The sequence below is a fragment of the Oryx dammah genome, unplaced genomic scaffold, assembly GCF_014754425.2.
Source record: "Oryx dammah isolate SB20612 unplaced genomic scaffold, SCBI_Odam_1.1 HiC_scaffold_13, whole genome shotgun sequence".
Classification (NCBI taxonomy): domain Eukaryota; kingdom Metazoa; phylum Chordata; class Mammalia; order Artiodactyla; family Bovidae; genus Oryx; species Oryx dammah.
In genome coordinates this window covers 49535692-49563085 of record NW_024070197.1, presented here as the reverse complement: position 1 = coordinate 49563085, position 27394 = coordinate 49535692, and the positions used below count along the sequence as shown (strand labels likewise).

General features: G+C 44.2%; 1 protein-coding gene across 4 annotated transcripts in view; it reads right to left on the bottom strand.

The window, feature by feature from the left end:
- MYLK3 (myosin light chain kinase 3) overlaps positions 1 to 26826 on the bottom strand; it is a 59710-nt gene extending 32884 nt beyond the window's left edge. For 2 of the 4 annotated variants that reach the window (XR_005723373.1, XM_040253607.1), the window contains exons 1-3: positions 13435 to 17206; positions 7542 to 7632; positions 6467 to 6815 (exon numbers count right to left, since the gene is read on the bottom strand). Coding sequence is in view for 3 of the 4 variants with exons in the window: in XM_040253607.1 (XP_040109541.1) it covers positions 6467 to 6815; positions 7542 to 7632; positions 13435 to 13911 (917 nt within the window). In the remaining variant the exon portion in view is untranslated. Of the gene's footprint in view, positions 1 to 6466; positions 6816 to 7541; positions 7633 to 13434; positions 17207 to 26198 lie in introns of those variants that run through there. The other 2 variants (XM_040253608.1, XM_040253609.1) reach the window with 2 other exon arrangements.
- Between the last annotated feature and the right edge of the window lie 568 nt (positions 26827 to 27394).

Below are 27394 nucleotides of genomic sequence, written 5' to 3'. Positions count from 1 at the left end.
ATATGCAGATGACACCACCCTTATGGCAGAAAGTGAAAAGGAACTAAAAAGCCTCTTGATGAAAGTGAAAGAGGAGAGGGAAAAAGTTGGCTTAAAGCTCAACATTCAGAAAACTAAAATCATGGCATCCGGTCTCATCACTTCATGGGAAATAGATGGGGAAACAGTGGAAACAGTGTCAGACTTTCTTTTTTTGGGCTCCAAAATCACTGCAGATAGTGACTGCAGCCATGAAATTAAAAGATGCTTACTCCTTGGAAGAAAAGTTATGACCAACCTAGATAGCATATTCAAAAGCAGAGACATTACTTTGCCGACTAAGGTCCGTCTAGTCAAGGCTATGGTTTTTCCTGTGGTCATGTATGGATGTGAGAGTTGGACTGTGAAGAAGGCTGAGCGCCAAAGAATTGATGCTTTTGAAGTGTGGTGTTGGAGAAGACTCTTGAGAGTCCCTTGGACTGCAAGGAGATCCAACTAGTCCTTTCTGAAGGAGATCAGCCCTGGGATTTCTTTGGAGGGAATGATGCTGAAGCTGAAACTCCAGTACTTTGGCCACCTCATGTGAAGAGTTGACTCATTGGAAAAGACTCTGATGCTGGGAGGGACTGGGGCCAGGAGAAGAAGGGGACGATGGAGGATGAGATGGCTGGATGGCATCACTGACTCGATGGACATGAGTCTGAGTGAACTCCGGGAGTTGGTGATTGTCAAGGAGGCCTGGCATGCTGCGATTCATGGGGTTGCAGAGTTAGACATGACTGAGCGACTGAACTGAACTGAACTGATGACAGGGCAGGATGGGAAATGTGGCATCCAAGCCCAGCTGAGGCATTGCCTTGATCAAGGAACATGGGAAACTGCAGGAAGCCAGTGTCTGGAAGAATATACAGGTAGTCAGGTGGCCGCTGCCAATTAGAGCCAACATTTTCCTCAAGATATACCCATGTGGTAGATGAGGGAGGGTAGGTAGTGATCTCCCCAGTTCCTAAGCCCAATTTCAGCTCAAGGTTGAAACTTACATAGAGACCTTTCTCTCTCACCCAGAATCTTTTTAGGGCCCCTAACAAGTTCATGGAAAGTTCATCCCCACCCTAGATTCTACATTTAGAGCCCTGGCAAGGATCCAGGGATGCCTGCCAGGAAGCCCTCCCTCTAGATGGTTAGGTCTCCTGGGGACTCACATTTCCTTGCAGAACAAAGGCAGACAAAGTATCTGGGCTTCCCTGCCAGTCACCACAGCATGCACAGACACCAGCTCCCCTCCCTACAGCAGGCCTCGAGGGGCTTTGTTATAGGTCAGAACAACAGAGGACAGGTGTAGAAGGATACCAGGCTGTTTACAGAGAAGCCCAGGAAACAGAGTGCCCTTTAGTGCACTGCCCTTGGAGAACACTGCTGGATAACACAGAGACCTGACAATCATCAGGTTCTAACCCATTATTCTCCTGCACCATGTTGGCTGATGGCAGGTCCTGAGACTGAGTCCTGAGGGTTAGGACACAACCTCATCTCCAGGACTCCAAGCATAATCCTTCTGAAACTCCCTTGGCTTGATTCAGCCTATATCAACCTCCCACCTCCGAAGACCCATTATTCTTTCTCTACCATAGTGTTTAGGACTTAACAAATGCTGACAAGAAGCAAAATGGTACAGTGATTAGGGGCACAGATATTGGAGTCCAGAAACCTATGTCCATCCTCTTAAATTTTTTGAGACTTGCGTTATGGCCTAGCATGTGATCTAGCCTGAAGAACATTCCATGTGCACTTGAAAAGAATGTGTATTCCTATGTTAAGTATCTTTTCCAGCCACAGTGATATGAAATTGGAAACCAATTGCAGAAAGAAAAAGGGGAATAGAACAAACAAGTGGAGACTAAACAGCATGCTACTAGAAGACCAATGGGTCAATGATGAAATCAAAGAGGAAATCAGAAAATACCTTGAGACAATGTAAATGGAAACACAATGCTCCAAAACCTATGCATGCGTGCATGCTAAGTTGCTACAGTCATGTCCTAATCTGTGTGACCCTATGGACTGTAGCCTGCCAGACTCCTCTGTCCATGGGGATTCTCCAGGCAAGAATACTGGAGTGGGTTGACATGCCCTCCTCCAAGGGATCTTCCTGAGCCAGGGATTGAACTGTGTCTCTTACATCCTCTGCATTGGCAAGCAAATTCTTTATCATTAGCACCACCTGGGAAGCCCCCAAAACCTATGGAGTTCAGTCAAAGTAGTTCTAAGAAGGAATATGATAGTGATACAGACCTTCCTCAATAAACAATAAAAATCTCAAGCAACCAAATCTACCACCTAAAGGAATTAGAAAAGAAGAATAAGTGAAGCCCAAAGTCAGCAGTAGGAAAGACAAAATAAAAATTAGAGAGGAAAGAAGTAAAATAGAGATCAAAACACAATAGAAAAGATCAATGAAACAAACAAAATTGATAAACTTTTAACCACTGTCATCAAGAAGAAAGGAGAGAGGTTCAAATAAACAAAATAAGAAATGCAAGAGGACAAGTCTCTACTCTATTGCACAGAGAACTATATTCACTATCCTATGATAAACTACAATGGAAAAGAACATTTTAAAAAAGAATACATATATACATATATATACTTGACTCATTTTGCTGTAGAGCAGAAAATAAAACATTGTAAATGAACTATAATTAAAAACAAACAAAAGAAATGAAAGAGGAGAAATAACAAATAGCATAGAACTACAAAAAAATCAGAAGAGAATATATGTACAAATTTGATAACTCAGAACAAATCAACAATTTCTAGAAACATACAGCCTGCCAAGACTGAATCAAGAGGAAACAGTCAATCTGAACAAACTGATCCCTAGCAGGGAAATTAAATTTGTAAGTTAAAAAAACCCCAGCAAACAAAATCCAGGGTTGGACAGCTTCACAGGGTAATTCTCTTTTGTATTCTATAAAAAAGAGCTAGGACTTATCCTTCTCAAATTAGTCCACTAACTTGAAGAGGATGGAACACTCCCAAATGTATTCTATGAGGCCACCATTACAATGATATCAAAACCAGAAAAAGATACTCCATAAAAGCAAGTTATAGGGTAGTATCTTTGATGAATATAGATGTAAACATCCTCAACAAAATACTAGCAAGCTAAATTCAACAATATGTAAAAAAGGATCATACACCATGATCAAGTGGGATTTATTCAAAGGACCCAAGGATGGTTCAATATTTGCAAATCAGTCAATGTGATACATCATTATGACAAAAAGGAAGGATAAAAATCACATGATCATTTCAATAGATGCCTAAAAAGCAATTGACAAAATTCAACATCCATTCATATATTCATGATAAAAATTATCATCGGAGTGTGTATAGAGAGAACACATCTCAACATAATAAAGGCCACTATGACAGTCTCATAGCTAATATCACACTCAGTGGTAAAAAGCTAAAAAAGCCTTTCCTCTAAATTCAGGAACAAGACAAGGATCTCACTCTTTCCACTTGTATTTAACATAGTATTGGAACTCCTAAACACAGCTATCAGACAAGAAAAGGAAATAGAAGGTATCCAAAATGAAAGAAAAGAATGTCTTGGTATTCAACATAGTATTGGAACAAGAAAAGCATTCAACAAGAAAAGCATCACTTTTTGCAAATGACGTGATACTTTAAATGCAAAACTCTAAAGTTTCCAACCAAAAGCTATAAAAATCGATAAATGAATTCAATACAGTTGCAAGATACAAGATTAGTATACAGAAATCTGTTGATTTTCTATATGCTAATGGTGAACTATCAGAAAGAGAAAGTAAAAAATCAATCTCTTTTAAAATCACATTTTAAAAATACCTAGGAAGAAACTTAACCAAGGAGATAAAACACATTTATTCTGAAAACTATAAAACATTGATGAAGGAAATTCAAGATGATATAAAGGAATGGAAGGATATCCCATTTTGGGATTGGAAGAATTAATATTGTTAAAATAGGCATACCACCCAAAGCAATCTACAGAATTAATGGTCTCTATCAAAATACACATGACATTTTTTGCAGAATGAGAACAAATAATCCTAAAATTCATATGGAGCCACAGAAGACCTTAAGTTACCAAAACAATCTTGCTTAAAAACAACAAAGCTGGAGGAATAACCCTCCCAGTCTTCAGGCTCTATTACAAAGCTACAATAATCAAAACAGCATAGTACTGGCACAAAAACAGAATCATAGATCAATGGCACGGAATAGAGTCCAGAAATAAACCCATGCACCCATGGTCAATTAATCTATGACAAAGGAGGAAAGAATATTCAATGGGGAAAAGATATCCTCTTGAATAAACACTGTTGGGAAAACTGGACTGCTACATGCAAAAGAATCAAACTGTACTACTTTTTCACATTGTATACAAAAATGAATTCAAAGTGTATTAAAGATCTAAATATAAGGCTCCACACATAAAACTGGAAAAGAATGGTTAGTCAGAATAGTCTGATGTAAATTATAATAACTTTAAAAAAAATCTGTATCTTAAGTCAAAAGAAATAAAAGCAAAGAAAACAAACAAACAAATGGGGCCTAATTAAAAGCTTTTGTACAGCAAAGGAAATCATTGAAAAAATGAAGACAACTTACCAAATGGGAGAAAATATTTGCAGATGATATGACCAACAAGGGGTTAATATCCAAAATATACAAATGGCCTATTTGTTTATATAGACTCAATATAAAAAAACAAACAACCCAAAGAAAAAAATGGGCAGAGGGCCTCAATAGACAATTCTCCAAACGAGACATACAGATTACCAAAAGAACATGAAAAGATGCTTAACAATGCTAATTATTAGAGAAATACAAATCAAAACAACAAGCTATCACATCTCATCAAAAGTCAGATCACCTCTCATCAAAAAAAACTACAAATAACAGATGCTGACAAGGATACGGAGAAAAAGGAACACTTATACATTGTTGGTGAGAATGTAAATTGGGGTGGTGATTATGAAAAACAGTATTGAGGTTCTTCAAAAAACTAAAAATAGAACCACCACATAACACAGCAGTTCCAATCTTGGATATACATCCAGAAAAAAAACAAAACCATTCATTTGAAAAGATATATAGGCCCCCAATGTTCATAGCAGCACTATTTACAATAACCAAGATATAGAAGCAACCAAGTGTCCATCAACAGATGAACTGATAAAGAAGATGTGGTAGCAGATGGAATACTACTCTGCCATAAAAAAGAATGAAATTCTGCTTTTTGTAGCAATGTATATCAACTAGAGAATATTATGCTTAATGAAGTAAATCAGAGAGAGAAAGAATTACTGTATGATATAACATATATGGAATCTAAAAAAAATAATGCAAATTAAGATATATAGCAAAAAAAAAAAAAAAGATATATAGCAAAACAGAAACAGACTCAGAGAACAAGCTACTGGTTGGTTACCAGTGAGGAGGGGGAAGGGGATTAAGAGGTACAAACTACTGTGTATAAACTAGAAGAACAACAAGGATATATTGTATAACAGAGGGAATTATAGCCATTACCTTATAGTAACTTTTAATGGGGTGTAAACTATAAGAAATCTGATCACTATGCTGTACGCATGAGTGTATGCTCAGTTGCTCGGTCGTGTCTGACTCTTTGCAACCCTATGGACTATAGCCCGCTAGACTCCTCTGTCCATGGGATTCTCCAGGTAAGATTAATGGAGTAAGTTGCCATGCCCTCTTCTAGGGAATCTTCCTGACGCAGGGATTGAACCCGCATCTCCTGCGCCTCCTGCATTGCAGGAGGGTTCTTTACCACTGAGCCACTGGGGAAGTCCCATATTCTGTATACCTGAAACTAATATAGTATAGTAAATCAACTATACTTCAATAATAAACAAACACCTGGATTCAGATTCCAACTCTGAACCCCTAGCTGTGTGACCCTGGGCAACCTGACCCTGATTCCTCATCAATAAATTGAGGATACCTCCTGGGGATGTTTTGAGAATAAAATGAGATGATATCTGTGAAATGCTCAGCCAATGACTGTCACTTGGGATGTGTTCTGTGAACCCCATCTTTTAGGTGTCATTATCGCTATTACTGTGGCTGTCAGAACTGGTGATTCTCAGTCTTGTTCCACGTGGGACTTACCTGGGAAGCTTTAAAAACAAACAGACAATGTTTGAACCTTGTTCCAGACTGAATAAATCAGAATCTTTGTTCATTGGTATCTTAAAAATTCCTTCCGGTAACTCTTATGGGTACCAGGTAAGAACCAGTGCTCTAAGCTCCTGAAAGCAGGGCCTTGGCCTTCTCTTATCCTCCCCTTATGAGGCTAGCCAGCACTGCGCACAGTGGACATTCTACAGGAGCAGCTGTCCCCTTGGCCACGCTCTAGCCTAGGGGCTGCAGTTAATTCCCCCTTCCTTTCCCAGCTTGGAGGCACATGCCTTACCTTGGAGGTGTTTCTCCACCACAGTGAGCTGCCTTGGCCTGAGCTGGTGGTGCTGGAGTCAGCCTCATGCCCTCCACCGAGGGCCGAGGGTCAGGCCTACTGGCTGATGTTCCTCGTCCTGCACTCGATGCAGCCTCCTGCCCAGTGGGAGCCTCACTGACCCTTTCAGACACCACAGACAGTTCCAGGCCAATCCTGGGGTTCTCGCTGGATGCTCTAGGAGCTTGGACTTCCACTTCTGGGTGCACCTGAGTTGGGCCAGAAATTCCGTCTCTCTGCTCTGGTGGGGCCTCTGCCTGGGTAGGAAGGTCAGATCCTGTCCCTTCTGGCAGGTCTGCCTTCTGGCTCTCTATAGGGAAATAAGCAGGATAACTCTCTCATTTGGAGGAAACTTTCCAAAGAATATGTAGCAGGCCATTCAGTGCATATATAGTGTTTATAACTCTAGGCTGACTGGAAATAACCCAAGTGACCATCAAGATGGAGCTGTTTGACTAACCCAGGGCCACTCAGGCATAAAAAAGGAGAAACGACTATCTCCATATGCGGCTATGGAGTGATCTCAGGTTATACAGATGGAGAAAACAAAGTGGAGAAGTGTGGGATGTGTTTCTGTTTGTCTAAAGGGAGGCTGTGTGTGAGTGTGAGCACACACATACATGTGTATAACCACTTACAATGTGGTCTGAAGAGATTTGACCTTAAAGGAAAGATAAGACAATTTTTTTTTAAATGGTTACAAATGTGGGGGAGAAAATGAGATGCACGGAACATGCATAGAAGCTAGACTTAGTATAGCTTGTTTTATCAATTCAGCTTTGGAAGCATGTAAATATTATGCAAAAAGTATAAAAGAAAATTAAACCTTTAAAAATCCATAAAAATTTAAATCCAAGTGAAATAAGCATAGCAATACAGAGTGGGATAAACATGAAAAAAAAAAAAAAACTTCAAGAAAAGAGGAAGAAGACATTTCAGCAGTTTTTCAGTGATCACATTTGTTATGGTGGTGGTATTTTTAACCCTGAAACTGTTGGGTGTGCATGTGGGATAAAGCAGATGGGGCCCTACTCACCTTCCCAAGGGCCCCTGAGCTCAGCTTGTACACCTCTGGTGCTCAGTGTGGGCTTTGGTTTTGCTTCCTTCTCTTCCACTCGCTCTTTGTTCTAAAAGAATGACCATAAAACTTATCACTGTCATCACTGAGGCCACAAACATTTTGTTGAGCACCTACCTTGGGCTTGAAATAGAAACACTTAGGTTATTTCATGTAGTCTCGCAGTAATACTAGAGGGTACGAATTACTATTGTTACTTTAGAGATAAAGACACTGAGGTTTTCCCAAAGTCACCAAGTCCTTTCAAATGGGTTACTGTATTGCAGGTAAGGGGCAGACCTAGTCCCCGATCTAAATAGACCAGACCTCAAAATACTAGATCAAGCTTGGAAAATAAATTTGAGTCCATTTAGATTAGTCAGTTATGACTATTCCAGTGTTGGCTTGGGTTGGATACTGAATCCACGCTTGTAGTGGGAGTGTCACTGTTAATGAATATTTGCCTGAGAGCCAGGTAGGTGGATTCTATGGTTCTGTCTATATAGTACAGGACCCTTGAGCTAAACTTGATGGATTTAAACCTGGTTTAACCATTTGATAAGATCCTTAACTTCTCTGCCTCTCACTTTTCTCATCTGTGAAATGGGGAGAATAATATCTAATAACAGAGCAGTGGGAGGATTGAGGGAGTTCATTTGTAGAATTTCTTGAGGAGTTCTCCCAACACAAGGTGATTAGCTCTGGTGATTTTATCCTGTCTGAACAGATGAGTGGATTGTGTAGGATGCTCAGAGCCTACCCACAGAGGCTCTCAGCAGTTCTTCCTTAACTGAATGGTCCACACCAGACCAGTGTATGCGCTGTGCTCCTGAAATCATCCAGAGCACTCAGTATTTCTGAGTGCAAATATTTCTAGGTGCCCTGACCCTTGTTGGGTTCCCCTGGTGCTTCTGAGTCTTTGACTTTATAGAATAGGATGCTTGAGCCAGACTGGTTGGGTTTAAACCCCATCTAGAGTATGGCCCCTAAGATTCCTCCTGGCACTTGTCACAGACCCAGGTCTGGTCTAAGCCCAGAGACTGAATGCCCTTTCTCCTACCTTGGCCAGAGAGGCATCAACTGGGAGCCCAGAGTCCAAAAAGAACTAGAGTTTTATTTGGCTTGCATAGCATTTTACATCAAAATTCTAAGCTCCCTTTTGGGCTTAGAGAATTGTTCTACATTTTGATTGTGGTGGTGCTTATTAGTGTATATACATTTGTTAAACTGTGTACTTAAGATGTACATATTCAGTTGTATATATACAGTTTATTGTATGGGAATTATACCTTAATAAAACTGATTAGAAAAAATTCTAGGTTCCCAGCTTCTCTTGAAAAAAAAAAAAAAGAAAATCTGATGACCTGTCAACTCTAAGCCCAAATGGCAAAAATCACCTGGAGCAATTCCCTCTAACTGGGGCACCACAGTCCTCACCTCTCTTGCATGTCTCCCTGACACTAAGGGTGAAGATTAGGTTTGTTACTGACTCAGGTTCAGCTGCCTGTTGCTCAAAAATCAATACTTGAGAGAGGCAAGTGTTGGTAGAAAGTTGCTTTTAATCAGAATGCCAGCAATCTGGGGAGATGGTAGACTCTGTTCCCCCAAAAACCACCTTCAAAGAATCTGCTCAGCCATGAAAGTTTTTAAAAGGGAAGAAAAAATTAACCTCAGTTCATCACTGAGATAAGGAGTCAGAGTCATCCTCACCCCCCACTGTATGCAGGCTTGTGGAAGCTATCTTGTTCACGGTTTGTTCACACAGTTAGTTACATTGCGAGATTACTAAAGAAGAAACTAAGGAAGAGATCTGGTCATCTGTTAATTACTTACTCTTCATTTCTAGTTCTTTGATCTGCAGAAAGAACCAACATGTTAGGCAACAGATTGTGTGATTAAAAGGTCTGAAAGGTGTGTTTGGGCCAGAGATGAGTCGAGCATGGAGGTGCCTGGTTTAAGTTTGGTGACAAGATAAAAGGGTGCTCTGACACAGAGCTCTTTCTTGCCAAATGTTGCTTACAAATCCCCACTTGTCAAAACATCATTCCATTTCTATGGAATTATGGGGAAAAATCCCTCTTCTGTAACTCTTTCATGCTGACACAGGGTGCCATATTCCATTTCTATGGGATTAGGGGTCTGTCTGACTTCTGTAAATTCTTCATGCTGACATAGGACACTGTATTTTCAGAGTGAAGATGTTGACATGGATCTGTACCATCTCTTTGCTGACAGTTTTAATTGCCTGCTTACATATATGGTTAGAGCAAGCTATAATTATTCGAACACCCACAAAGTTATAGATTATTATGAGCAACAGTGTTAATCCCATTCTCTTGAGGCCAGTTCTTGAAATTGCCCTAGCCATAAATTCAGTACTGCTCAGGATGGAGCAGTTTATGGCATGGCTGCAGTCTGGTCAATATGCAGCTGGCCTTTTCCCTCTGGTGGCAGTTATAGTATCTGTGAAACAACTTAGGAACGTGCATCAGACCTGGGCCTGTGACTCTAGTGTTCTAATCATTAGCTGCTTGAGCCTGCTCTTTTGTGACTCAGTGAGGCCTGGAAGACTTCAGCTTTTTTACAAACAAAAGGTATTGCTTCCAGGTTGGTTCCACTGATTTTCCTACCCTGTGACCACTTCTCTCGGCCTTGTTTCCTATTCATGTCTTTGTGATTCCAGGACAGCAAGTTTTGCCCTCTTAATGGTAACAACATAACACATGGGAACACTTAATAAGGTTGACTGTTGTCATCACGATTATCACCAGCATCATCGTGACCTGGATCCCCTGCTCTATGGAGATCTCTCCCTGGGTCTCTTTCTACAGACTCTGTCCTGCCACCCCAGGAGTTGGGGAACTGGAAGCATTATCACAGCTGCCTCCTGCTTCACCTACCGGTGGAGAAAGATTCAAACAGACTGATTCACACAGATTGTCCTTTGGCAGACCTTGTGGGGTTCAGACTATCTTCTCCCTCCCTGTGTGTTTGGTAGAGGGAGGTGCACTGCGCGCACACGAACACACACACACACACACACACACACACACACACAGGCAGGCAGAGCTGGATTTTGACTTTAAGGCTCAATCTTTTGGTCCCAGCCTTGTTTTGATGTATTCAGAAGAAGGAGGATAAACCCCAAACACCTAGGCACCTTGAGGACTGATGCATTCTGAGCAGTTTGACTGTGCTTCTGTGCACCCTGGCTGAGCCTGACTCCCTCCATGAGAGAGTATACGGCTTCCAGTAATAATCTGATCCATTGCTACAACCAAATGAAGTGTCACTGGGCAATCCAGGCCTGAGGAGAAGCTTCATGAAGTCCTGGCAGCCAGAGCTACGACTGAATTCAATTCGACAAATTGCAATGCCCATACTCTCCTAGGAAATAGAAGAGGATCTCCAGAAAGTCTCCACAATGCACTGTTTTCAGCATCCACAGTGTGTTTAAAAGCTGGGGCTCAGTCTCAGCTATTTAATGGCCCCTTTTCTGACACCCTCTGTGAGAAAGCCCTGCCAGCACACAGAAGGAAGTAGAGGTCTCTCACGGGGGTAAGGTAAGGAGCTGACAGCCTAACTGGGAGACTAGATCTAGCCCTGTAGAGAGCTACTGATATGTATATTAAATACAAAGACCAGAAGAGAGTTCAATCATGTTCCCGATCAATCGCAGGCAAGAACTGTGGCAAGAAAATTAAAAGTTCCATGACTTTGCCTTATCCAGAAATGCCTAAATATCTGCAACATGTGTGACAGCTAACTTCACTTATATATGAAGAATTCTTAAAAATCAAGAAAAAGGCAAAAAAAGAAATGGAAAAGAGGGAAAATTTAAGAATTAAAAAAAAAAGAGTTTGCTTTAAAAAGATATAACCAACTGCCTTATTTGGATTTTATCTCAAATAAACAAATTCTAAAAGTAAACAAATAAAACATTAGCTGATCAGGGACATTTGAACACTGGTTGGTAACATCAAATTACTGTTTACCTTTAGATATGAAGGGTATCATGATAATGTTTTTTAAAAGACCCCTTATGTTTTAGATATATTAGCTGAGTTGCTTATGGAAGAAATGATCCAGTGTCTCAGATATTCCTTAAAATAATCTGGAAAGAGGGAAGTGGGTGGGAAAGAGCGTCTATTTGTGGGCTGACAAGGTTCATTATACTAATCTATTTTTATTCATTTGACATTTTTTATATTAAAAATTTTTCTTTTAAAGAAACACATGCATAATAAGATGTTTTCATTCGCCAGACAGACAATGAATGAAAAACTGGGTAATATGCTTTGTTAGCAAAAATAGGAATGCAACAAGCATTCCCATATGTTACTTAATTAAAATAACTTCTTTGAAGGTTGGTCTGGCATTATTTATTGTATAAATTTACCCATTGGCTTAGCATTGTCACTTCTAGGAGTGTGTCATATAGATAAACTCACAATTCCATGGATAGTCACTGCATCATTATTTATAGAAGCTAAAAATGAGAAATAATGTACATAATGATATGGGACTGATTAACAACTTAAGACACATTCTCAAAAATAGAACTCTCTGCAACTTAAAAAACAAGTACAAGAACACTTACTAGTTATAAGTATGAAACAATGCCCAAAATAATGCCCAAAAAACTTTAAAAATAATCAAGCCCAGTACAATGTGAATAATATTTTAGTTAAAACAAAGAGGATGGTGTGTATACCAATGTGCTTATAGATTAACTGTTTCTGTCAGGAAGGTTTCATAGGAAATAGGCTCCTATGATTGTTGGGAGAGGAGGGTTGTCCTGGGGACTGGGGGATGAGTAGGAGGGAGAATGATTTTTGCTATGTGCATAAATTATATTTCTTCTCTTTTTTAAAGCTGAGGTTGGTTATCAGAGTCAAGAGCAGGTCATAGTTTCCCTACCGGCTTGACTCTCAGGGGAGGTGCAGAAAGCAGAGAGCTGCGCGGGAGGGGCCCACTGTGGAGAAGCTGCAGGGCCAGAGGGAAAGGGGTCTGCAAAGTGACTTCTGGCCTGGCTGGGGGCGGGGAGGAAGGCAAAGTCCTGCAGCCTTGCTCCGGAAAGCCTCAGTCACTGCTAGAGTCAAGCTCAGATTCCATGAAGGGGAAGCTGCAAAGATCTGAAAGGGTAGCTCCAGGCCAACATCTGCGGGTTGCTAGGTGGCTGACCCTTAGCTGTTCCCAAACAGAGTGTTGCCTCTACACACCTCACACACACATGCACACACAGACACCCCGCACCCCAGCCAAGCGCCCTTTAGCCAGTGGATCTGATTATGCAACCCTTGGGAACAGCCACTCCCAGAAATGCCACACTCCACCCCCAGGCTCTGGCTCCGGCCTGCGTCCCCCGTGGGTCACTGTCAACACTCATCTCCCCACAGGCAGCTGCATACTCCACCCACTCAGGGACACAGCACAAGGTTGGGGACAGGAAGGGGGGGTCTGGGTTTCCAAAGGAGGGGCTCTGTCAGGGTAAACTGAGTGCTCCCCACCTCTCGCCCACCCCAGGTGTAAGGAGAGAAGTCCCCGGGATGTCAGAGAAGTGTAACTGCCCTCCTCTCCCTAGTGGCTCATTTGTCCCCCCATTTCTAGGTGCCCTGCCCTGCCCAGGGCCCCACAGTCTTCGCCAGGGCACAAGGGAGAAACCCAACTGTCCTGCCCTGTCTGGAAATCCACCTATGGCCTTTAAGCTTCCACCTCTCCTTTTTCCCATCAACAAGTCATGCAGGAGACACTAGAGGAGAAAACAGTCCTCCCGCTCTCCGAAGACTAGCTTCCTATCTGGGCAACCCACCAGGGCCCTGAGCCTCCCTTCCAGCCAGAAGGGCACCGGGGCACAGAAGCAGGAACCAACCTCCTCAGGGACGTCCGCCAGGCTTCCCTTCCTCCAGGGGACACTCCCTTGCATGATGAAATCCACCACCTTCGAGTTCTGGAGCACGGCCCCCACCAAGGCAATGGCCTTGTCCACAGCCATCACCATCCGGAAGAGGGCTTCAAGCCTGGCGCCCTGCTGGGCGGCATCCTGCCTTCCGGCCCGCACCAGCTCCAGGACCTCCGGCCACCCAGCCTGAGCATCAGACGGTGGGGAGCGGTCGGCCCCAGCCGGGCCCAGACTGCGGGAGGCCTCTAGCCGGTGCAGGCCTTGCTCTAGGTGGCCCATGCCTCGGTACACACACTGCAGTTTCTCCGTGACGTCTTCTTGGAAATGTAACAGTTTGTCAACCTTCTCATTCAGCATGTTGAGCTTTTTGTCCATGGTGGTTAAGCAGGCCTTGCCCAGCCCCGGCAGCCCCTGGGGCCCCAAACTCTCCTTAGGGACTCCTGACATCCTGATGAAGACTCTCCAAGGGTGAAGATTCGGAAGAGCCACAGACCTCTGGCTTTCACTTGGGCAGTGCTGTCTGGAAGTTCATTGTTCTTTAGCTAGGGACTGCCTGGGTTGTTCAGGGAGCCCAGAGGACCAGGCTTTCTATGAGCCGTTGCCTTTGCTTATCTCCCACTCTGCCGTGGCCATGAGTGACAGGCTGGGCTTGGCCCAGGCCCTTCTCCTCGGGGCCCCTTTGACATCATGGCAGCATTTAACATTCCTCTCTGAGAGGCTGCTGATGGGCAAATATTTTAAGAATCTGCCCAGGACAGGCAGGCGTTCATGTAGCTGAAACTAAAGGTTAGAAGAAAAGAAATCCTTTAGGTAACGTCCCCAAAGCTGGACTCTATAAGGAACACCAGGGCAGAGTAAGGATTTAAGAGATCCAAAGCACTGAGGAGTACATTGCTCCCACCCAAACCACATACACATCCAATTCACAATAAGAAGCAAGACCAAAACAGGAAGAAATGTGAGGCCATTCAACAGAGTTCTGATCTTTGCCATGATGAAAAAATTTGATTCTTTTGCAAATTAAAAACAAAATTTTGTTGCCCCTACTTTGCTGATACCACAAAGGTGTTTAGGCTTCTGTAGAGGTGGGTATGCATGTTCCTCCCCACATGGGGCCCCCAGTCATGAATCATTTGTACCTAAAAATAGAGGTGAGGGGCTAGCGAGGGCCTAGGTTTCTCCCCAAGTGTCATCCTGCAGGCCATGTTCCTTGCAGAGCCCTCTGGGGACCATTTGCCAGCCACCCCTTTCTCCTGCAAGGATGACTGCACAGGCATCAGGCATCCAGTCTATAAACTGAAAGACTGAAACAGACGCAGTAGGGCCTTAGAGAGCAAGGGGACCCATGTTTCCTGTGGTTTCCAAATGTTTTAGGATCAGAAACCCTTGGTTCAAATGAAACTTTCACAGAAATATCAATAATACAGCAGACAAAAGGACACGCTCAAGCTGACACTAAGGTGGGGTGCAAGGGGGCACCATAGTGCCTGAGGCTGCCATGGAGCAGTCCACGGGCACCACTTGCCTCCAGGTCCTCATAGAGAGAAAGCAGGGCCAGAGAGGGACTCTGTCCAAGGTGGCCCCAGGCATACAACCTCCTGAGGACAGCATATCTCTGGTGAAGGCCGGCAGCAGGGAGGTGAGTGTTAGCATCCCCTTAAACCCCCTCCTTCTGAATGAAAGCAATTATGAGAATAAATTCGACCTGGAACTCTGACATCTAAAGCACCTTGGGATCATTTAGCTGTCTGAAGCTGCAAGTGAGTGGTAAACGCAGTGTGCAGCCTGACCACAAACCCCTTGCCACCCTCCTCTGTCAGGACAACTGCCCTTAGCAGCCCATATAGAAATCCAGACCCGTTTCTGGGAGCACAGACCAGGTGTCATTGGTGGAATGGCCCAGAGCATGCTCCAAAGAGCACTGGTCTGTTACATTTACTGTGATTTAAAACACATAGATAAACTGTCCTTGGAAAAAGAAATTTAGGGCACACTGGGCACACTGCTGGGGCCTCACTCTGTACCTCAGCAGCAGTCATCTGCCACAGAAAGAAATCAGCATCCTACCAGGAACTCACTCCTTCCCCCTACTTCCTGCTGAACACTTCCCTGTGGAACTGTGGTTCCCTGGACCCAGTCTTGGGAAATGTCTGCCTAGAGAAAGCTCTGGAAGTCTAACACTCAGCACAATGTCCTTCAGTAGGTCCTGATAATCTTTGTGAAAGGAAGTCCCCATAGTCTAAAGAGACTGATGCTGTCTCTGGGAGACCGTTCCTACCGATGCTTGGCACAGGCTGCTTCACTATGGCCACTGCTCTAGAGATCTCAGAGCAGCCTGCTTCCAGGCAAGTCCTACATTAATAAAGTCTGGAAAGATATTTTGAAAGTCGAGATGAACACAATGGTCACAAGTAAGTGTCCCAGACATCTATTTATATCAAAAGCTAATTATTTGCGTTGCAAAAGGATTTGCCCCTGGTCTCCCTTAAGCGACAAGTAATTGCAAGTCAGCGGGTTTACGGTGAATGTGTTTGCTGTGTCATCCACTCTTCCAGAACTACTTTGAAGGCCCTTGAGCCCAGAACAGCACCCCTTTGGCTTGCCATGATCCCCAGCACACCAACATGCCTGAGATGTAGGTATTCAAGGCAACTATATAGAAGGAATGAACTAAGGAGGCTCCAATAGGAGCAGGGGGCTGGGCTGATCCCTGTGAGAAAGTGGAAGGAGGAGGCTGCAGCTGGGGTTTCCCAGAACAATCAAATGAGCAGAGGGCAAGAAGCCCTCACAATTCCCAGAAGTAAACTCTAGGACCCTCTGGGAGAAAGCTCAGAATATGCCGACAGGACAAGTCCTTAGGCCTCCTTGATGAACAGGACCAACTGTGAAGCCCTTTCACTTCTCAGCCTCCAGAAGAAATGAGTTTATGAGCACATCGGCTTTCTGAGGGCTGGAGCATGGCTTCTCTCCAGCTCCGTGAGTTAGAGGGCACAGCGAGAGCCACAGGCAATTCTTTTGGGACAATGGTGCCTGCCCAGAGGGCAGGAGAGGCATTCCACCCACCAAGTCAAGAGAACGCAGGCCAGAGAGGCAACCAAGCTGGATGGTCCCAGAGTAGCAAGTGTAGTGACATCTCATCTTTCCTGGGTGACAACTGGCAGCCAATCCACTCCCAGCAAGGCACAGGGAGACCTCTGTTTGCCAGAGGCTGTGGTCAGTGTGCACTGAACCCCAAGAGTCTTCCAATGTCTTTATGGTGATAGCCGGCTTTTTCTGAAGAACCTTAGAGAGGTTTGTGGACCCTGAGATCCCAGTTGGAGGAAGAGGGGAGCAGAAACTCAAGGCTGAGGAGTCCATTCAAAGCCGTGACTCCTCTCCTGCCCCCCCCTTCCCTGCAGATCACAGATCTGTTTCTGAAGAGATGCAATGGTCCACAATACAACAGTGCTCTGCTCTGGGGATCATCTGATCCTCAACAGAGCTAAGGGATCACCAGGTATTCAGAGAAAGCTCCCAAGATAAAAAGGGGAGCCCAAAACAAATGAACAGAAATATATTGTGGCAGAAACAGGGAAAAAAGAAACAAGAAAGTTTCAAAAAAGGCTCTCATTAGTAACCACAGAAAAGTGTGAAAGACTCTCTATCCATTAAAAAAGAAGAGGGTACCGTGGAAAAAGAACAAGCATGGAATAAAAGAGAGGTCTTGGGAATTACAAATACGAATGTTAACATTTAAAAATCCAATACAAGACAGCCTTCCGAATGGGAGAAAATAATAGCAAATGAAGCAACTGACAAACAACTAATCTCAAAAATATACAAGCAACTCCTGCAGCTCAATTCCAGAAAAATAAATGACCCAATCAAAAAATGGGCCAAAGAACTAAATAGACATTTCTCCAAAGAAGACATACGGATGGCTAACAAACACATGAAAAGATGCTCAACATCACTCATTATTAGAGAAATGCAAATCAAAACCACAATGAGGTACCACTTCACAGAATGTCTGCGATCCAGAAATCTGCAAGCAATAAATGCTGGAGAGGGTGTGGAGAGAAGGGAACCCTCCTACACTGTTGGTGGGAATGCAAACTAGTACAGCCACTATGGAGAACAGTGTGGAGATTGCTTAAAAAATTGCAAATAGAACTACCTTATGACCCAGCAATCCCACTACTGGGCATACACACTGAGGAAACCAGAATTGAAAGAGACACATGTACCCCAATGTTCATCGCAGCATTGTTTATAATAGCCAGGACATGGAAACAACCTAGATGTCCATCAGCAGATGAATGGATAAGAAAGCTGTGGTACATATACACAATGGAGTATTACTCAGCCGTTAAAAAGAATACATTTGAATCAGTTCTGATGAGATGGATGAAACTGGAGCCAATTATACAGAGTGAAGTAAGCCAGAAAGAAAAACACCAATACAGTATACTAACACATATATATGGAATTTAGAAAGATGGCAATGATGACCCTGTATGGAGGACAGCAAAAAAGACACAGATGTGTATAACGGACTTTTGGACTCAGTGGGAGAGGGAGAGGGTGAGATGACTTGGGAGAATGGTATTGAAACATGTATAATATCATGTAAGAATCGAATTGCCAGTCTATGTCCGATGCAGGATATGGCACGCTTGGGGCTGGTACGCGGGGATGACCCAGAGAGATGTTGTAGGGAGGGGGGTGGGAGGGGGGTTCAGGTTTGGGAACTCATGTACACCCGTGGTGATTCATGTCAATGTATGGCAAAACCAATACAGAATTGTAAAGTAAAATAAAAAATAAATAAATTAAAAATCCAATACAGGGAGAGGAAGATATTATCTTATCTGGAATAAGATAATAATCCAGAAAACAGAACTGAAAGCAGAAGACGTGTACATTAGGAGAAAAAAGAAAGAGAGATAGTGGATTAAGCTGGTCCTACATCTAATTAACTGGAGTTCAGGTGGAGAAAGGAAAGAAAGAGGAAAGGAATTTATCAAAGAAATACTACAGACATTATGAAATATAATAGAGTTAAAGACATGTGAAATGTTACGAGTATGGGGCCCAGGGTCAGATGACCAGGATTTAACTCCTGCCTCTGCCCGTTATTAGGCAGAATCGTGGGCCAGTCTATTTAACCTCTCTCAGTCTGTACTTCCTGGAGTGTAACATAATAACAGTGCACAGGCTTCATGGAGTTGTCAGGAGGGTCACTTGAGAATGCTTGCGAGGCGCCTGGAACAAAGCTTGGCACACAGCGAGTGCTCAGATGTTAGCCATCAGTATGATGCCAGCCACGGGGCAAAAGGGGAACAGAAGGAATCAGAGTCTCCAAGAAAATCAGAGTCCAGGAAAGAATGAAATCAAAATACACGATTACAGGGAGACCGGCGTGGAGCTCTGTGATGACCTAGAGGGGTGGGATGGCAGCAGGGGAGGGAGGCTAAACAGGGAAGGGTTATATATATAATGACCGGTTTGCGTTGTTGTACAGCAGAAATCAACACAGCATTGTAAAGCAATATCTTCCAACTAAAAAATTAAAAAAAAATTTTTAAGTACATGATTGAATTTTCAATGAATAATATTTACATAGGAGCCTGGATAGCTCAGTTGGTAGAGCATCAGACTTTTGGACTTCCCTGGTAGCTCAGCTGATAAAGAATCTTCCTGCAATGCAGGAGACCCCTGTTGGATTCCTGGGTCAGGAAGATCCCCTATAGAAGAGAATGGCAATTCTCTCCAGTATTCTTGGGTTTCCCTGGTGGCTCAGATGGTAAAGAATCTGCCTGCAATGTGGGAGACCTGGGTTCAGCTCCTGGCTTGGGAAGATCCCTTGGAGAGAGCATGACAACCCACTGCAGTATTCTTGCCTGGAGAATCTCCATGGACAGAGGAGCCTGGCGGGCACAGTCCATGGGGTCACAAAGAGTCAGACAGTGGCTAAGCACAGCACACACATTATAATGTTACATTATATATATATTATATTATGCCATAATAAAGTAAATATTGTATTAAGTTAAAGCAGTGATATATAATATTATGAGAGTTGTAAAGGGAAAATGGAGAGAGCTAAATCTTCATTTCTCTTAAAATGAAATCCATAAATAATGAACAAAATCGATAAGGAGAGAATTGGAGGCAAACACCAGAAAGAACTGCTCAGAGACTTCATTGTGTTTGCTGCTGGGAAGCAGGATGGGAAGTAGGTTTTGAGGAGCTCACAGGTACAACATCTGGGGGAGCCCAACGTGCGGTAGAATTTGCATGTTTGTGGACTCATAACAAGTGTGGCGGCACAAGGCAGTGAAGGGTCTGGTCCTAACAAAATCAAATAAGACAATTTTCTGAGAGATGGAGTCCACATATCTTGAGGAAAGGTGTGCTTACCTACTTGGGTAGGTAAGTACGCCTAAGTGCCCGTAAGGGCCAGCTGGAACTTACTTAACCTCTGTGAACACAGTGTTCCTCATTTGTAAAAGGGGCTCATAATAGTGCAATAGCCTCAGGGCTATTTGAGTATTCAGATAAGCAAAACACTCAGCACAGCACTTGGCACATAGTTAGTACATGAAAACAGTAGAGACTCGGACTCACCACCCCTCACCACGCCCATCCCACCCCAGACGGACAGCCCACGAGCACAGCAGCCTACTCAGTCACCTCATTGTGGGGTAGGGGCAGGGACAAAGGGTGTGTCTTCCCAAACCTAAATCAGCTCCCCCAGCCACCTGACCTCCCCCAGGCCACCACTCTGCATCCACCGCTCGGGATGTGCAACCAGAAAGTGCAAACACGTCTTCCACGAAGCTGCACTTACTCCCGAAAGGAAACCAGAGATGAAACAGAACCTCAGAAAGTCTTGCAGGGTTCAACGTGGACAACTTCTGGGTTAGCTGCCCCTTGGCCTTGTCTGCCCACTACGTCAGGAAAGGCCTGTGCTGACCACCCCCAGGCTATACTCATCAACCAAAAGTTTCTGCTGACGGAGTTTCTTGGTCCAAGAGGACTCAGATCTAGGCGACAATTGTCACAGAGGCTCCCTTTGTCCTGTGAACCTAATAATTGTTACTTGGGTTCCTACTTCAAAGCAGACCAGCCTGCTTACCGCAAATATCTGGGTGTAATTCGACGCCCGCTGCTGGCCTCTGGCGCTGGGACTGCGAAGTGCCAGAGTGAGGCACAGAGTCCTGTCCTGCTGCTGTGGCCGTGCCAGCCCAGTGTTTACTCTGCTTGGAGATGCCCGACTGCCCGGAGCCCAGGGAACGAGGTGGGCTGGCCAGGATGGCTTCTCTAGAACTCGGGCTGCTGCGATAAGCCTGGCATTTCCGCTTATCTCTGAGCCTGCCCCGGGCCCCAGAGGCATCCAGAGGCTTCACTTGGTTATCTGCTTTGCTAGGCGGTATCTGCCTTCCCGGGGGCCTACTTCCTGCATCACTTAGCTGAGTGTCCAGTGTGAAGCAAACACTGTGTGGTCCAACAACAGAAAAAAGAAGGGATTGAGTCCGCAGACAGAGCTGACCTGAGTTCAAAATCCAGAACCTGGGTGCAGGGGCTAGAGAAGAGATAAGACTCCTTGCCTTCGGGCAGCCCTCCAGGACAGAGCAAAGCCCTGGAGAGAGATAGAACAGGTTGCTTTCTTCATGGGGGCTGCTTGCATCCAGGTTGGGAGGGATCAGTTTTTGCCTCTTCAAGTAAAACTATTCAAGAAGCAATGAAGATGTCTGGAGCCTCAAAGACTGGGACATGCTGCAGTGAAGAGAAGGCCATGAGCGGTGGCTTCTGCGAATGAGATGCCTGCTCCAACTCAGTTGGTACCCTCAGGGAGGTTCCTTGGACAGATCTTCCCAGAGTGCTCTGGGGGAGGCCAAACCCTCCACATGCCCTGGCATGCATCCACAGACAGACATACATATATGCACACATATCACTCCAGGGCCCAGTTCACCTGGCCTGACTGACAGCAATCAGAGTAGGGGGTGCAGGTTTTTGATATTTAGCCTGCTTTCTTGAACCTGACCATGGGCAGATTCTGTACTAAGTACTTTAACTGCAAATGTCTTAATTTAGACTTTGCTACAAACCTATAGTGTGGGTTTCCCAGGTGGTTCAGTGGTAAAGAATCCACCTGCCAATGCAGGAGACTCGGGAGACTTGGGTCTAATCCCCAGATCTGGAAGAGCTCCTGGAGGAGGAAACCCACTCCATTATTCTTGTCTGGAAAATCCCATGGACAGAGGAGCCTGGTGGGCTACAGTCCGCAGGGTGGCAAAGAGTCAGACACGACTGAGGGATTGAGAAGGCATGCACAACCCTATAGGGTAGATTATTATTTATCACCCCCTTTTACAGAGGGGGATCAATCTAAAGAACTTAAGGGGCTCACCCAAGGCCACACAGTCAGAAAACAGTGGAGCCAGAATTCCAACCCAGGTTGATAACTCACACCACTCTGCCACTTTCAGAGACAGAAAGAACTTCAGAGACTGTAAGGGTCAATCCCGTCATTTTGTAGATGGAGAGTCTGAGATCTGGAGAGGAGAGGGACTTTTCAAAGGCCACCGAGTAAGTCAAAGGCAAAGACCGGACCAAACGATTGCTCTCAGAGTGACCATGGAAATCTCCACCCTGCTTTCTGGATTTGAGCAGGGTGTATGTGTCATGAAATTGGCCTCTGCCCACAGGCTCATCCCTGACAGTTGGCTGAGGAGATGGGGTGGGGGGTGGGGGGAGTGGGCACAGGGTAGGAGCCCCTAGATATTATAATAGTTACTTATTCTTTTGTAGAAAATTGTCTACTGCTTATCTCATCTGGCTACCCAGAAAGATACCAAAAGTCCTGCCAGGATGAATCCAGGAATTGCACTTAGGAATAAAACCAGAGGCAAGTTGGGCACTCTGAAGAAGCAGAGAGGGAAAGAACAGCTTAACGACAGGAATAGGCCTCAGGGACCCTCCTTGCTAGCTCTCAGGTGGCTGGTGGGTTTGCTCCCAGAATCTCACTGTCTTCTATAGTCAGCATTTCTACCCCTGGTTGAAGCTTTTCCTTTTCTCAATTCCTTTCTCACATGCCTAGTCAAAATTGTTCCCAGCCAAGCATGGTCAAATGGAATAAGCCTGAAAACATCAGAGAAGAAAAAAAAGGACCCCCTCATAAATGAAATCCACACTAGCAGCTATTCATTCATTCAACATGTCCAGAGCAACACTTCTTAGGAAATAATAAAATGGCTATTATTTATCAAGCATTTCTATGTGTCAGGCACTGTGCTATACTGTCACATAAATTATTTTTGCCCCCACAACAATTCTAAGAGAAAGAAACTATATCCCCATTTCACAGGTGAGTAAACTGAGGCTTGGGATGCAAAGTCACTTTCCAAAGTCTGTGTTCAGTTCAGTTCAGTTGCTCAGTCGTGTCTCATTCTTTGGGACCCTATGGACTGTAGCATGCCAGGCTTCCAGGTCCATAACCAACTCCTGGAGCTTACTCAAACTCATGTCCAACGAGTTGGTGATGCCATCCAACCATCTTATCCTCTGTTGTCCCCTTCTCCTCCTGCCTTCAATCTTTCTCGCATCAGGGTCTTTTCAAGTAAGTCAGGTCGCATCACGTGACCAGTATTGGAGTTTCAGCTTCAGCATCAGTCCTTCCAATGAATATTCAGGACTGATTTCCTTTAGGATGGACTGGTTGGATCTCCTTGCTGTCCAAGGGACTCTCAAGAGTCTTCTCCAACACCACAGTTCAAAAGCATCAATTCTTTGGTGCTCAGCTTTCTTTATAGTCCAACTCTCACATCCATACATGACTACTGGAAAAACCATATCTTTGACTAGACAGACTTTTATTGTAAGTGTGTGTAAGACCCAGTATATCAATGCAGGCAGCCGAACTCCTGAGTCTGCTTACAGCTGGAGGAGTCTAATTGAAACATCTTGTCTAGAACCCGATTTTCTCTAGGGGGCTGCATTTTCCAACTGCCAATTTAGAAACACAATTTTATTTGCAAGTTGGAACTAGGCCAATAAGTTTCATGCCAACATATTGTACTGCCTGTCGGCTCATACTGGTAAGGTGTCCCCACCTGCAAAGTGCTTTGACATGTGCTCACACTTACACTCATCTAAGTTGCATGGATTATGATTCTTATTTTCCTCAAGAAGAGACTGAGGGTCCCAAGGAGAGTCAGTGTGGAGCTGGCCATGGCCCCAGGGCCTGTGTTCCCTACGGTAGGCAGGGTTTCTGGCCACACATACACACACACCCCTACCCCTAACACACCTGGCTTGACAGGAATCAGAAAGAGTTGCAGGCTTTTTATATTAGCCCTGAGCCTGCCCATCGCAGACATTGTGCTGCTAAGCACTTTAACAGCAATATCTTATTTAAATCCTTTATTGTGCTGATACCTGTGAGCTCAGATCTCTGCTTGTGCCATGGGAAACTCAGAAAGTCTGGGTGGGAGCAAGGGTAACACACTGGAACAACAGAGAAGATGGGACAGCCACTAACTGCTGGGTGTGAAGGATGTGGGTGGGATAGGGCAAAATCATGTGATGTACCAGTGTTTCCCGGCCTCCCGTATCTGATAAAAAAGAAGCCCACTGTCATCTGCTCAAATTCTCAGTCCTCAGTCTATCCCTACCCTCTGAGGAGAGTTTGGTCTCAGGATTTTTCCTGTTAAATCTAAACAGTGGGTGGAATCTGAGGTCTGAAGGAGAGAATTTGGTGAACTGGGTAGCAAAGCACCAAGAAGCGGAAGGAAAGAGGGGGCTTCAGACCAGGAGCAGGGTTTGGGGTTGGGGATCAGCAGACCTGAGGCAGCCCCATGATGCAAGAGAATGGGTGAGAGAAGGAGGGAGGGTTTGGAAAACTGTGTGCTGCTGCCTGTGGAGGGTCACTGGGAATAGTGAGTAGGAATGGCAGAGTGGCCTGCCTTTCATGGGCCCAAGTCTCTGCAGAAACTTGCTTACTTGATGTCAACCAATTCAGAGTGTAAGTGGGAGGTAAAGAAACTGGAAACAAATTTTAGCAAAGTGAAAGGACTTTCTGGTGGAAACAGGACTTGAGTTGAGCCTTGAAGGATGGGTGAGATTCAGGCAGGCCAGGGAAAGGTGAGGGCACGGAGTGGACAGAGCTCCAGACAGAGCGACAGTGCAGATACTAGTCTTGGGCCAGGAGATGTCAATGGAGGCCCGAATGGTCCAGCAGGCAGGGCTCTTTAAGAAAGTGAACCTGAAAGTCAAGCAGAGACATTTAGACCCAAAGGAGCAAGACAAAGGGGCAGTGATCCTGTGGAATGTTTTTAGGTGGGAAATAACATGGTACAATTAGTGTCTAAGACTGAACAGAATGATTACCTAGAGGTAGGAGAGACTGACTCAGAGGGGACACAGAGCCACTTCTGGGATGTTGGAGATGTTTTATATCCTGGGTGGTGGTTACCCTGGTTCATGTATATGTGCATACAGGTCCAAAAGGCTGTAAGATTTGTGTATTGTGCTGTATGCCTTATCAAGTTCTGTTAGTATGGAAAAAAGGGAGGAAGGTGGAACCAGTGGATCTGATGGAATGTAAATGGATCGGGAGGGCACAGAATTGTCATCCACACAGAAACTAAAAGCAGCAAGTGTTTACCAGTTCTGGGATGTATGCTGTTGCCAAAACACATTAGCGCTAAGGAAGTGGAGTGACATCTGAGAGAACAAGTCTTTGAAACTCCTTTCATAAATGCTGACTGATGCTCTGAGGCCCTCATTCCACTCCCACACCCCCTCCCCACCGCCATGCTTGCAACCAAAGCAGGACCCCTCCTCACCGTACAGGGCCAGACACTCTAAGGATCTATGGTGTTCCTCCCAGATCCAATAGGTGAAGGTTTCACCCCAAAAGCAGGTTGCAAAACAGCCAAGTACAGACATTAGAATACCATTTTTGTTTAAAATATACATATATGCCAATATGGTTAATTCTGCATCAAAGATTGCAGATGATCTTTCTTTTCTATATTTCATTTATATAATTATTCTAACTTTTAAGTGTATTATTTGTGTTATTTTTTTCTGTAATAGTCATGATTCATCTGGACCCACAGGAATTATTCTAGACAACAATGTGCATGAGACAGGTTAATTGACCAAGAACAGACTCCCCCAGGAACCCAGCTGACAGAAAACAACATTTAATAACCTTATAGGGAGGTCAGACTTCGATTGCTTAACCTTAAATGAACACAACAAATGTATATGTAACAGACTCAGGACTCCTCAGAAACAGTAAACCCCCAGGATAGAGAAAGGATTCCTCTTTGCACTTTGGTTTTTAAATAGATTTTTGTCCCCTTCTGACTTGGAAACAAACATTCCAGACTACACATGCAACTCATTAAACTATACAGTAGAATTAATTTGGGAATTTTTTAAGAGCAAAGTTGGCAAACATCTGCAAACAATCAACTACAGCATTCTCAAATGATTTGAGCCTTAAGTACGACTAATCACAGCAATGTTTGAAAATAAAATAGTTTTGAAGTCTGAATTACACATTAATTCCCTGATAGCTGCACAAAACCAAAGACAAATCCATGCACTTAAGATTGTTAGTTTTTACTATTGTTTGCTTTTGGTCAGACTCTAAATGTGTTTTCTGGAGGGTCTACATGCCCTTAAGGCACCTGCTGAAAACACACACACACAATAAGTTTACCATCTGCACTTACATACCACCTTCCTTCCATGGATCCCGAGTGGTCTATCAGAAATGTTGTTTTCATAAGTCCCCTGTGAGATGCGTATTGTTCCCTCCATCTTACATGCAGATAAACCTAAACATGCGGGCAGTTAAGTGGCTTGTCAACAGTCATAGCCCAAGACAAAATCCATGCAAGCCACTCTCTGGTCTCCCTTCCTCTGCTGACCGTGCCTTTGAGCTTTCTTGTTGGCCCCGGTTTAAATCATGCACGCAGACCATTGTTTCCCTGGTGATGGAGGTGGCATTCTATTTCCTGCCCTGAATCTGGCCTGGGGCCCTAGCGGCACCGCATTTAGCCACAAGTGCATCAGCCATGCGTGAGTGGGGACAGCTTGGCTCCTTGGAAACCTAAGTGGCATGTGTCAGCTGGCACCAGCCTGCAGAGAGCCACTCCAGGCCATCCTGCTTACTCCTCCATCACTAGCCCAGAGCAACCCATAATGAAGGCAATGACGTCTCTCTGGGAGCTGGATGAACACATGGGAACAGCTCAAAGGCAAACTCTCTGGCCCGGCTCCTGTCCAGCCCTCAGAGAGAAATAATCCTTACATGCCTGGGAACCAGGTCCCCAGTCCAGTCCAGCCCTCCCTCTGTTCATTTCTATGGACAAAGTGTCGTGGTCACAGATTACATTCCTGATAGGCAAGCGAATTTACACTTCCAGTCTCCAGTTGCAGTGTTTATTTTTATGGTCCATTAATTAACGTGTCCTGGAATGACCATTCAGAATCACCTCTAAAAAAATAAGAAAGTCACTGGGGCATCCACCAGGTAATAAGAATTATCATCTGAAAAGAGTTTCTCTGATGATTGCAGTCACTCTGAGAAACTAGGGGTGGAGATTTTTGTGTGTGTGTGAACTCTTGTCATTTGGCTTAAAAATCAATTAAATCAATTTTAACTTCTTCATTAACCTTACTGGATGGTCGGGTGCGTTTATGAACCAGAGGCTGGGTTAACCGCCCCTCTTTCTTGTGTACTCCCAAAGCACCACAAATGTCTTCCTATCAGATCCTAAAAGTGGTAATAGTTCTGTCAAGCATTCACCTTGTGCAAGGTAAAAGCTAGCACTGTACATTTTTAAAATTCTAAGTATTACCATTAATATTCTCATTTACATAAGGAAACTGGCCTAGAGAGGTCACAAAGTCACCTGTGATTGCC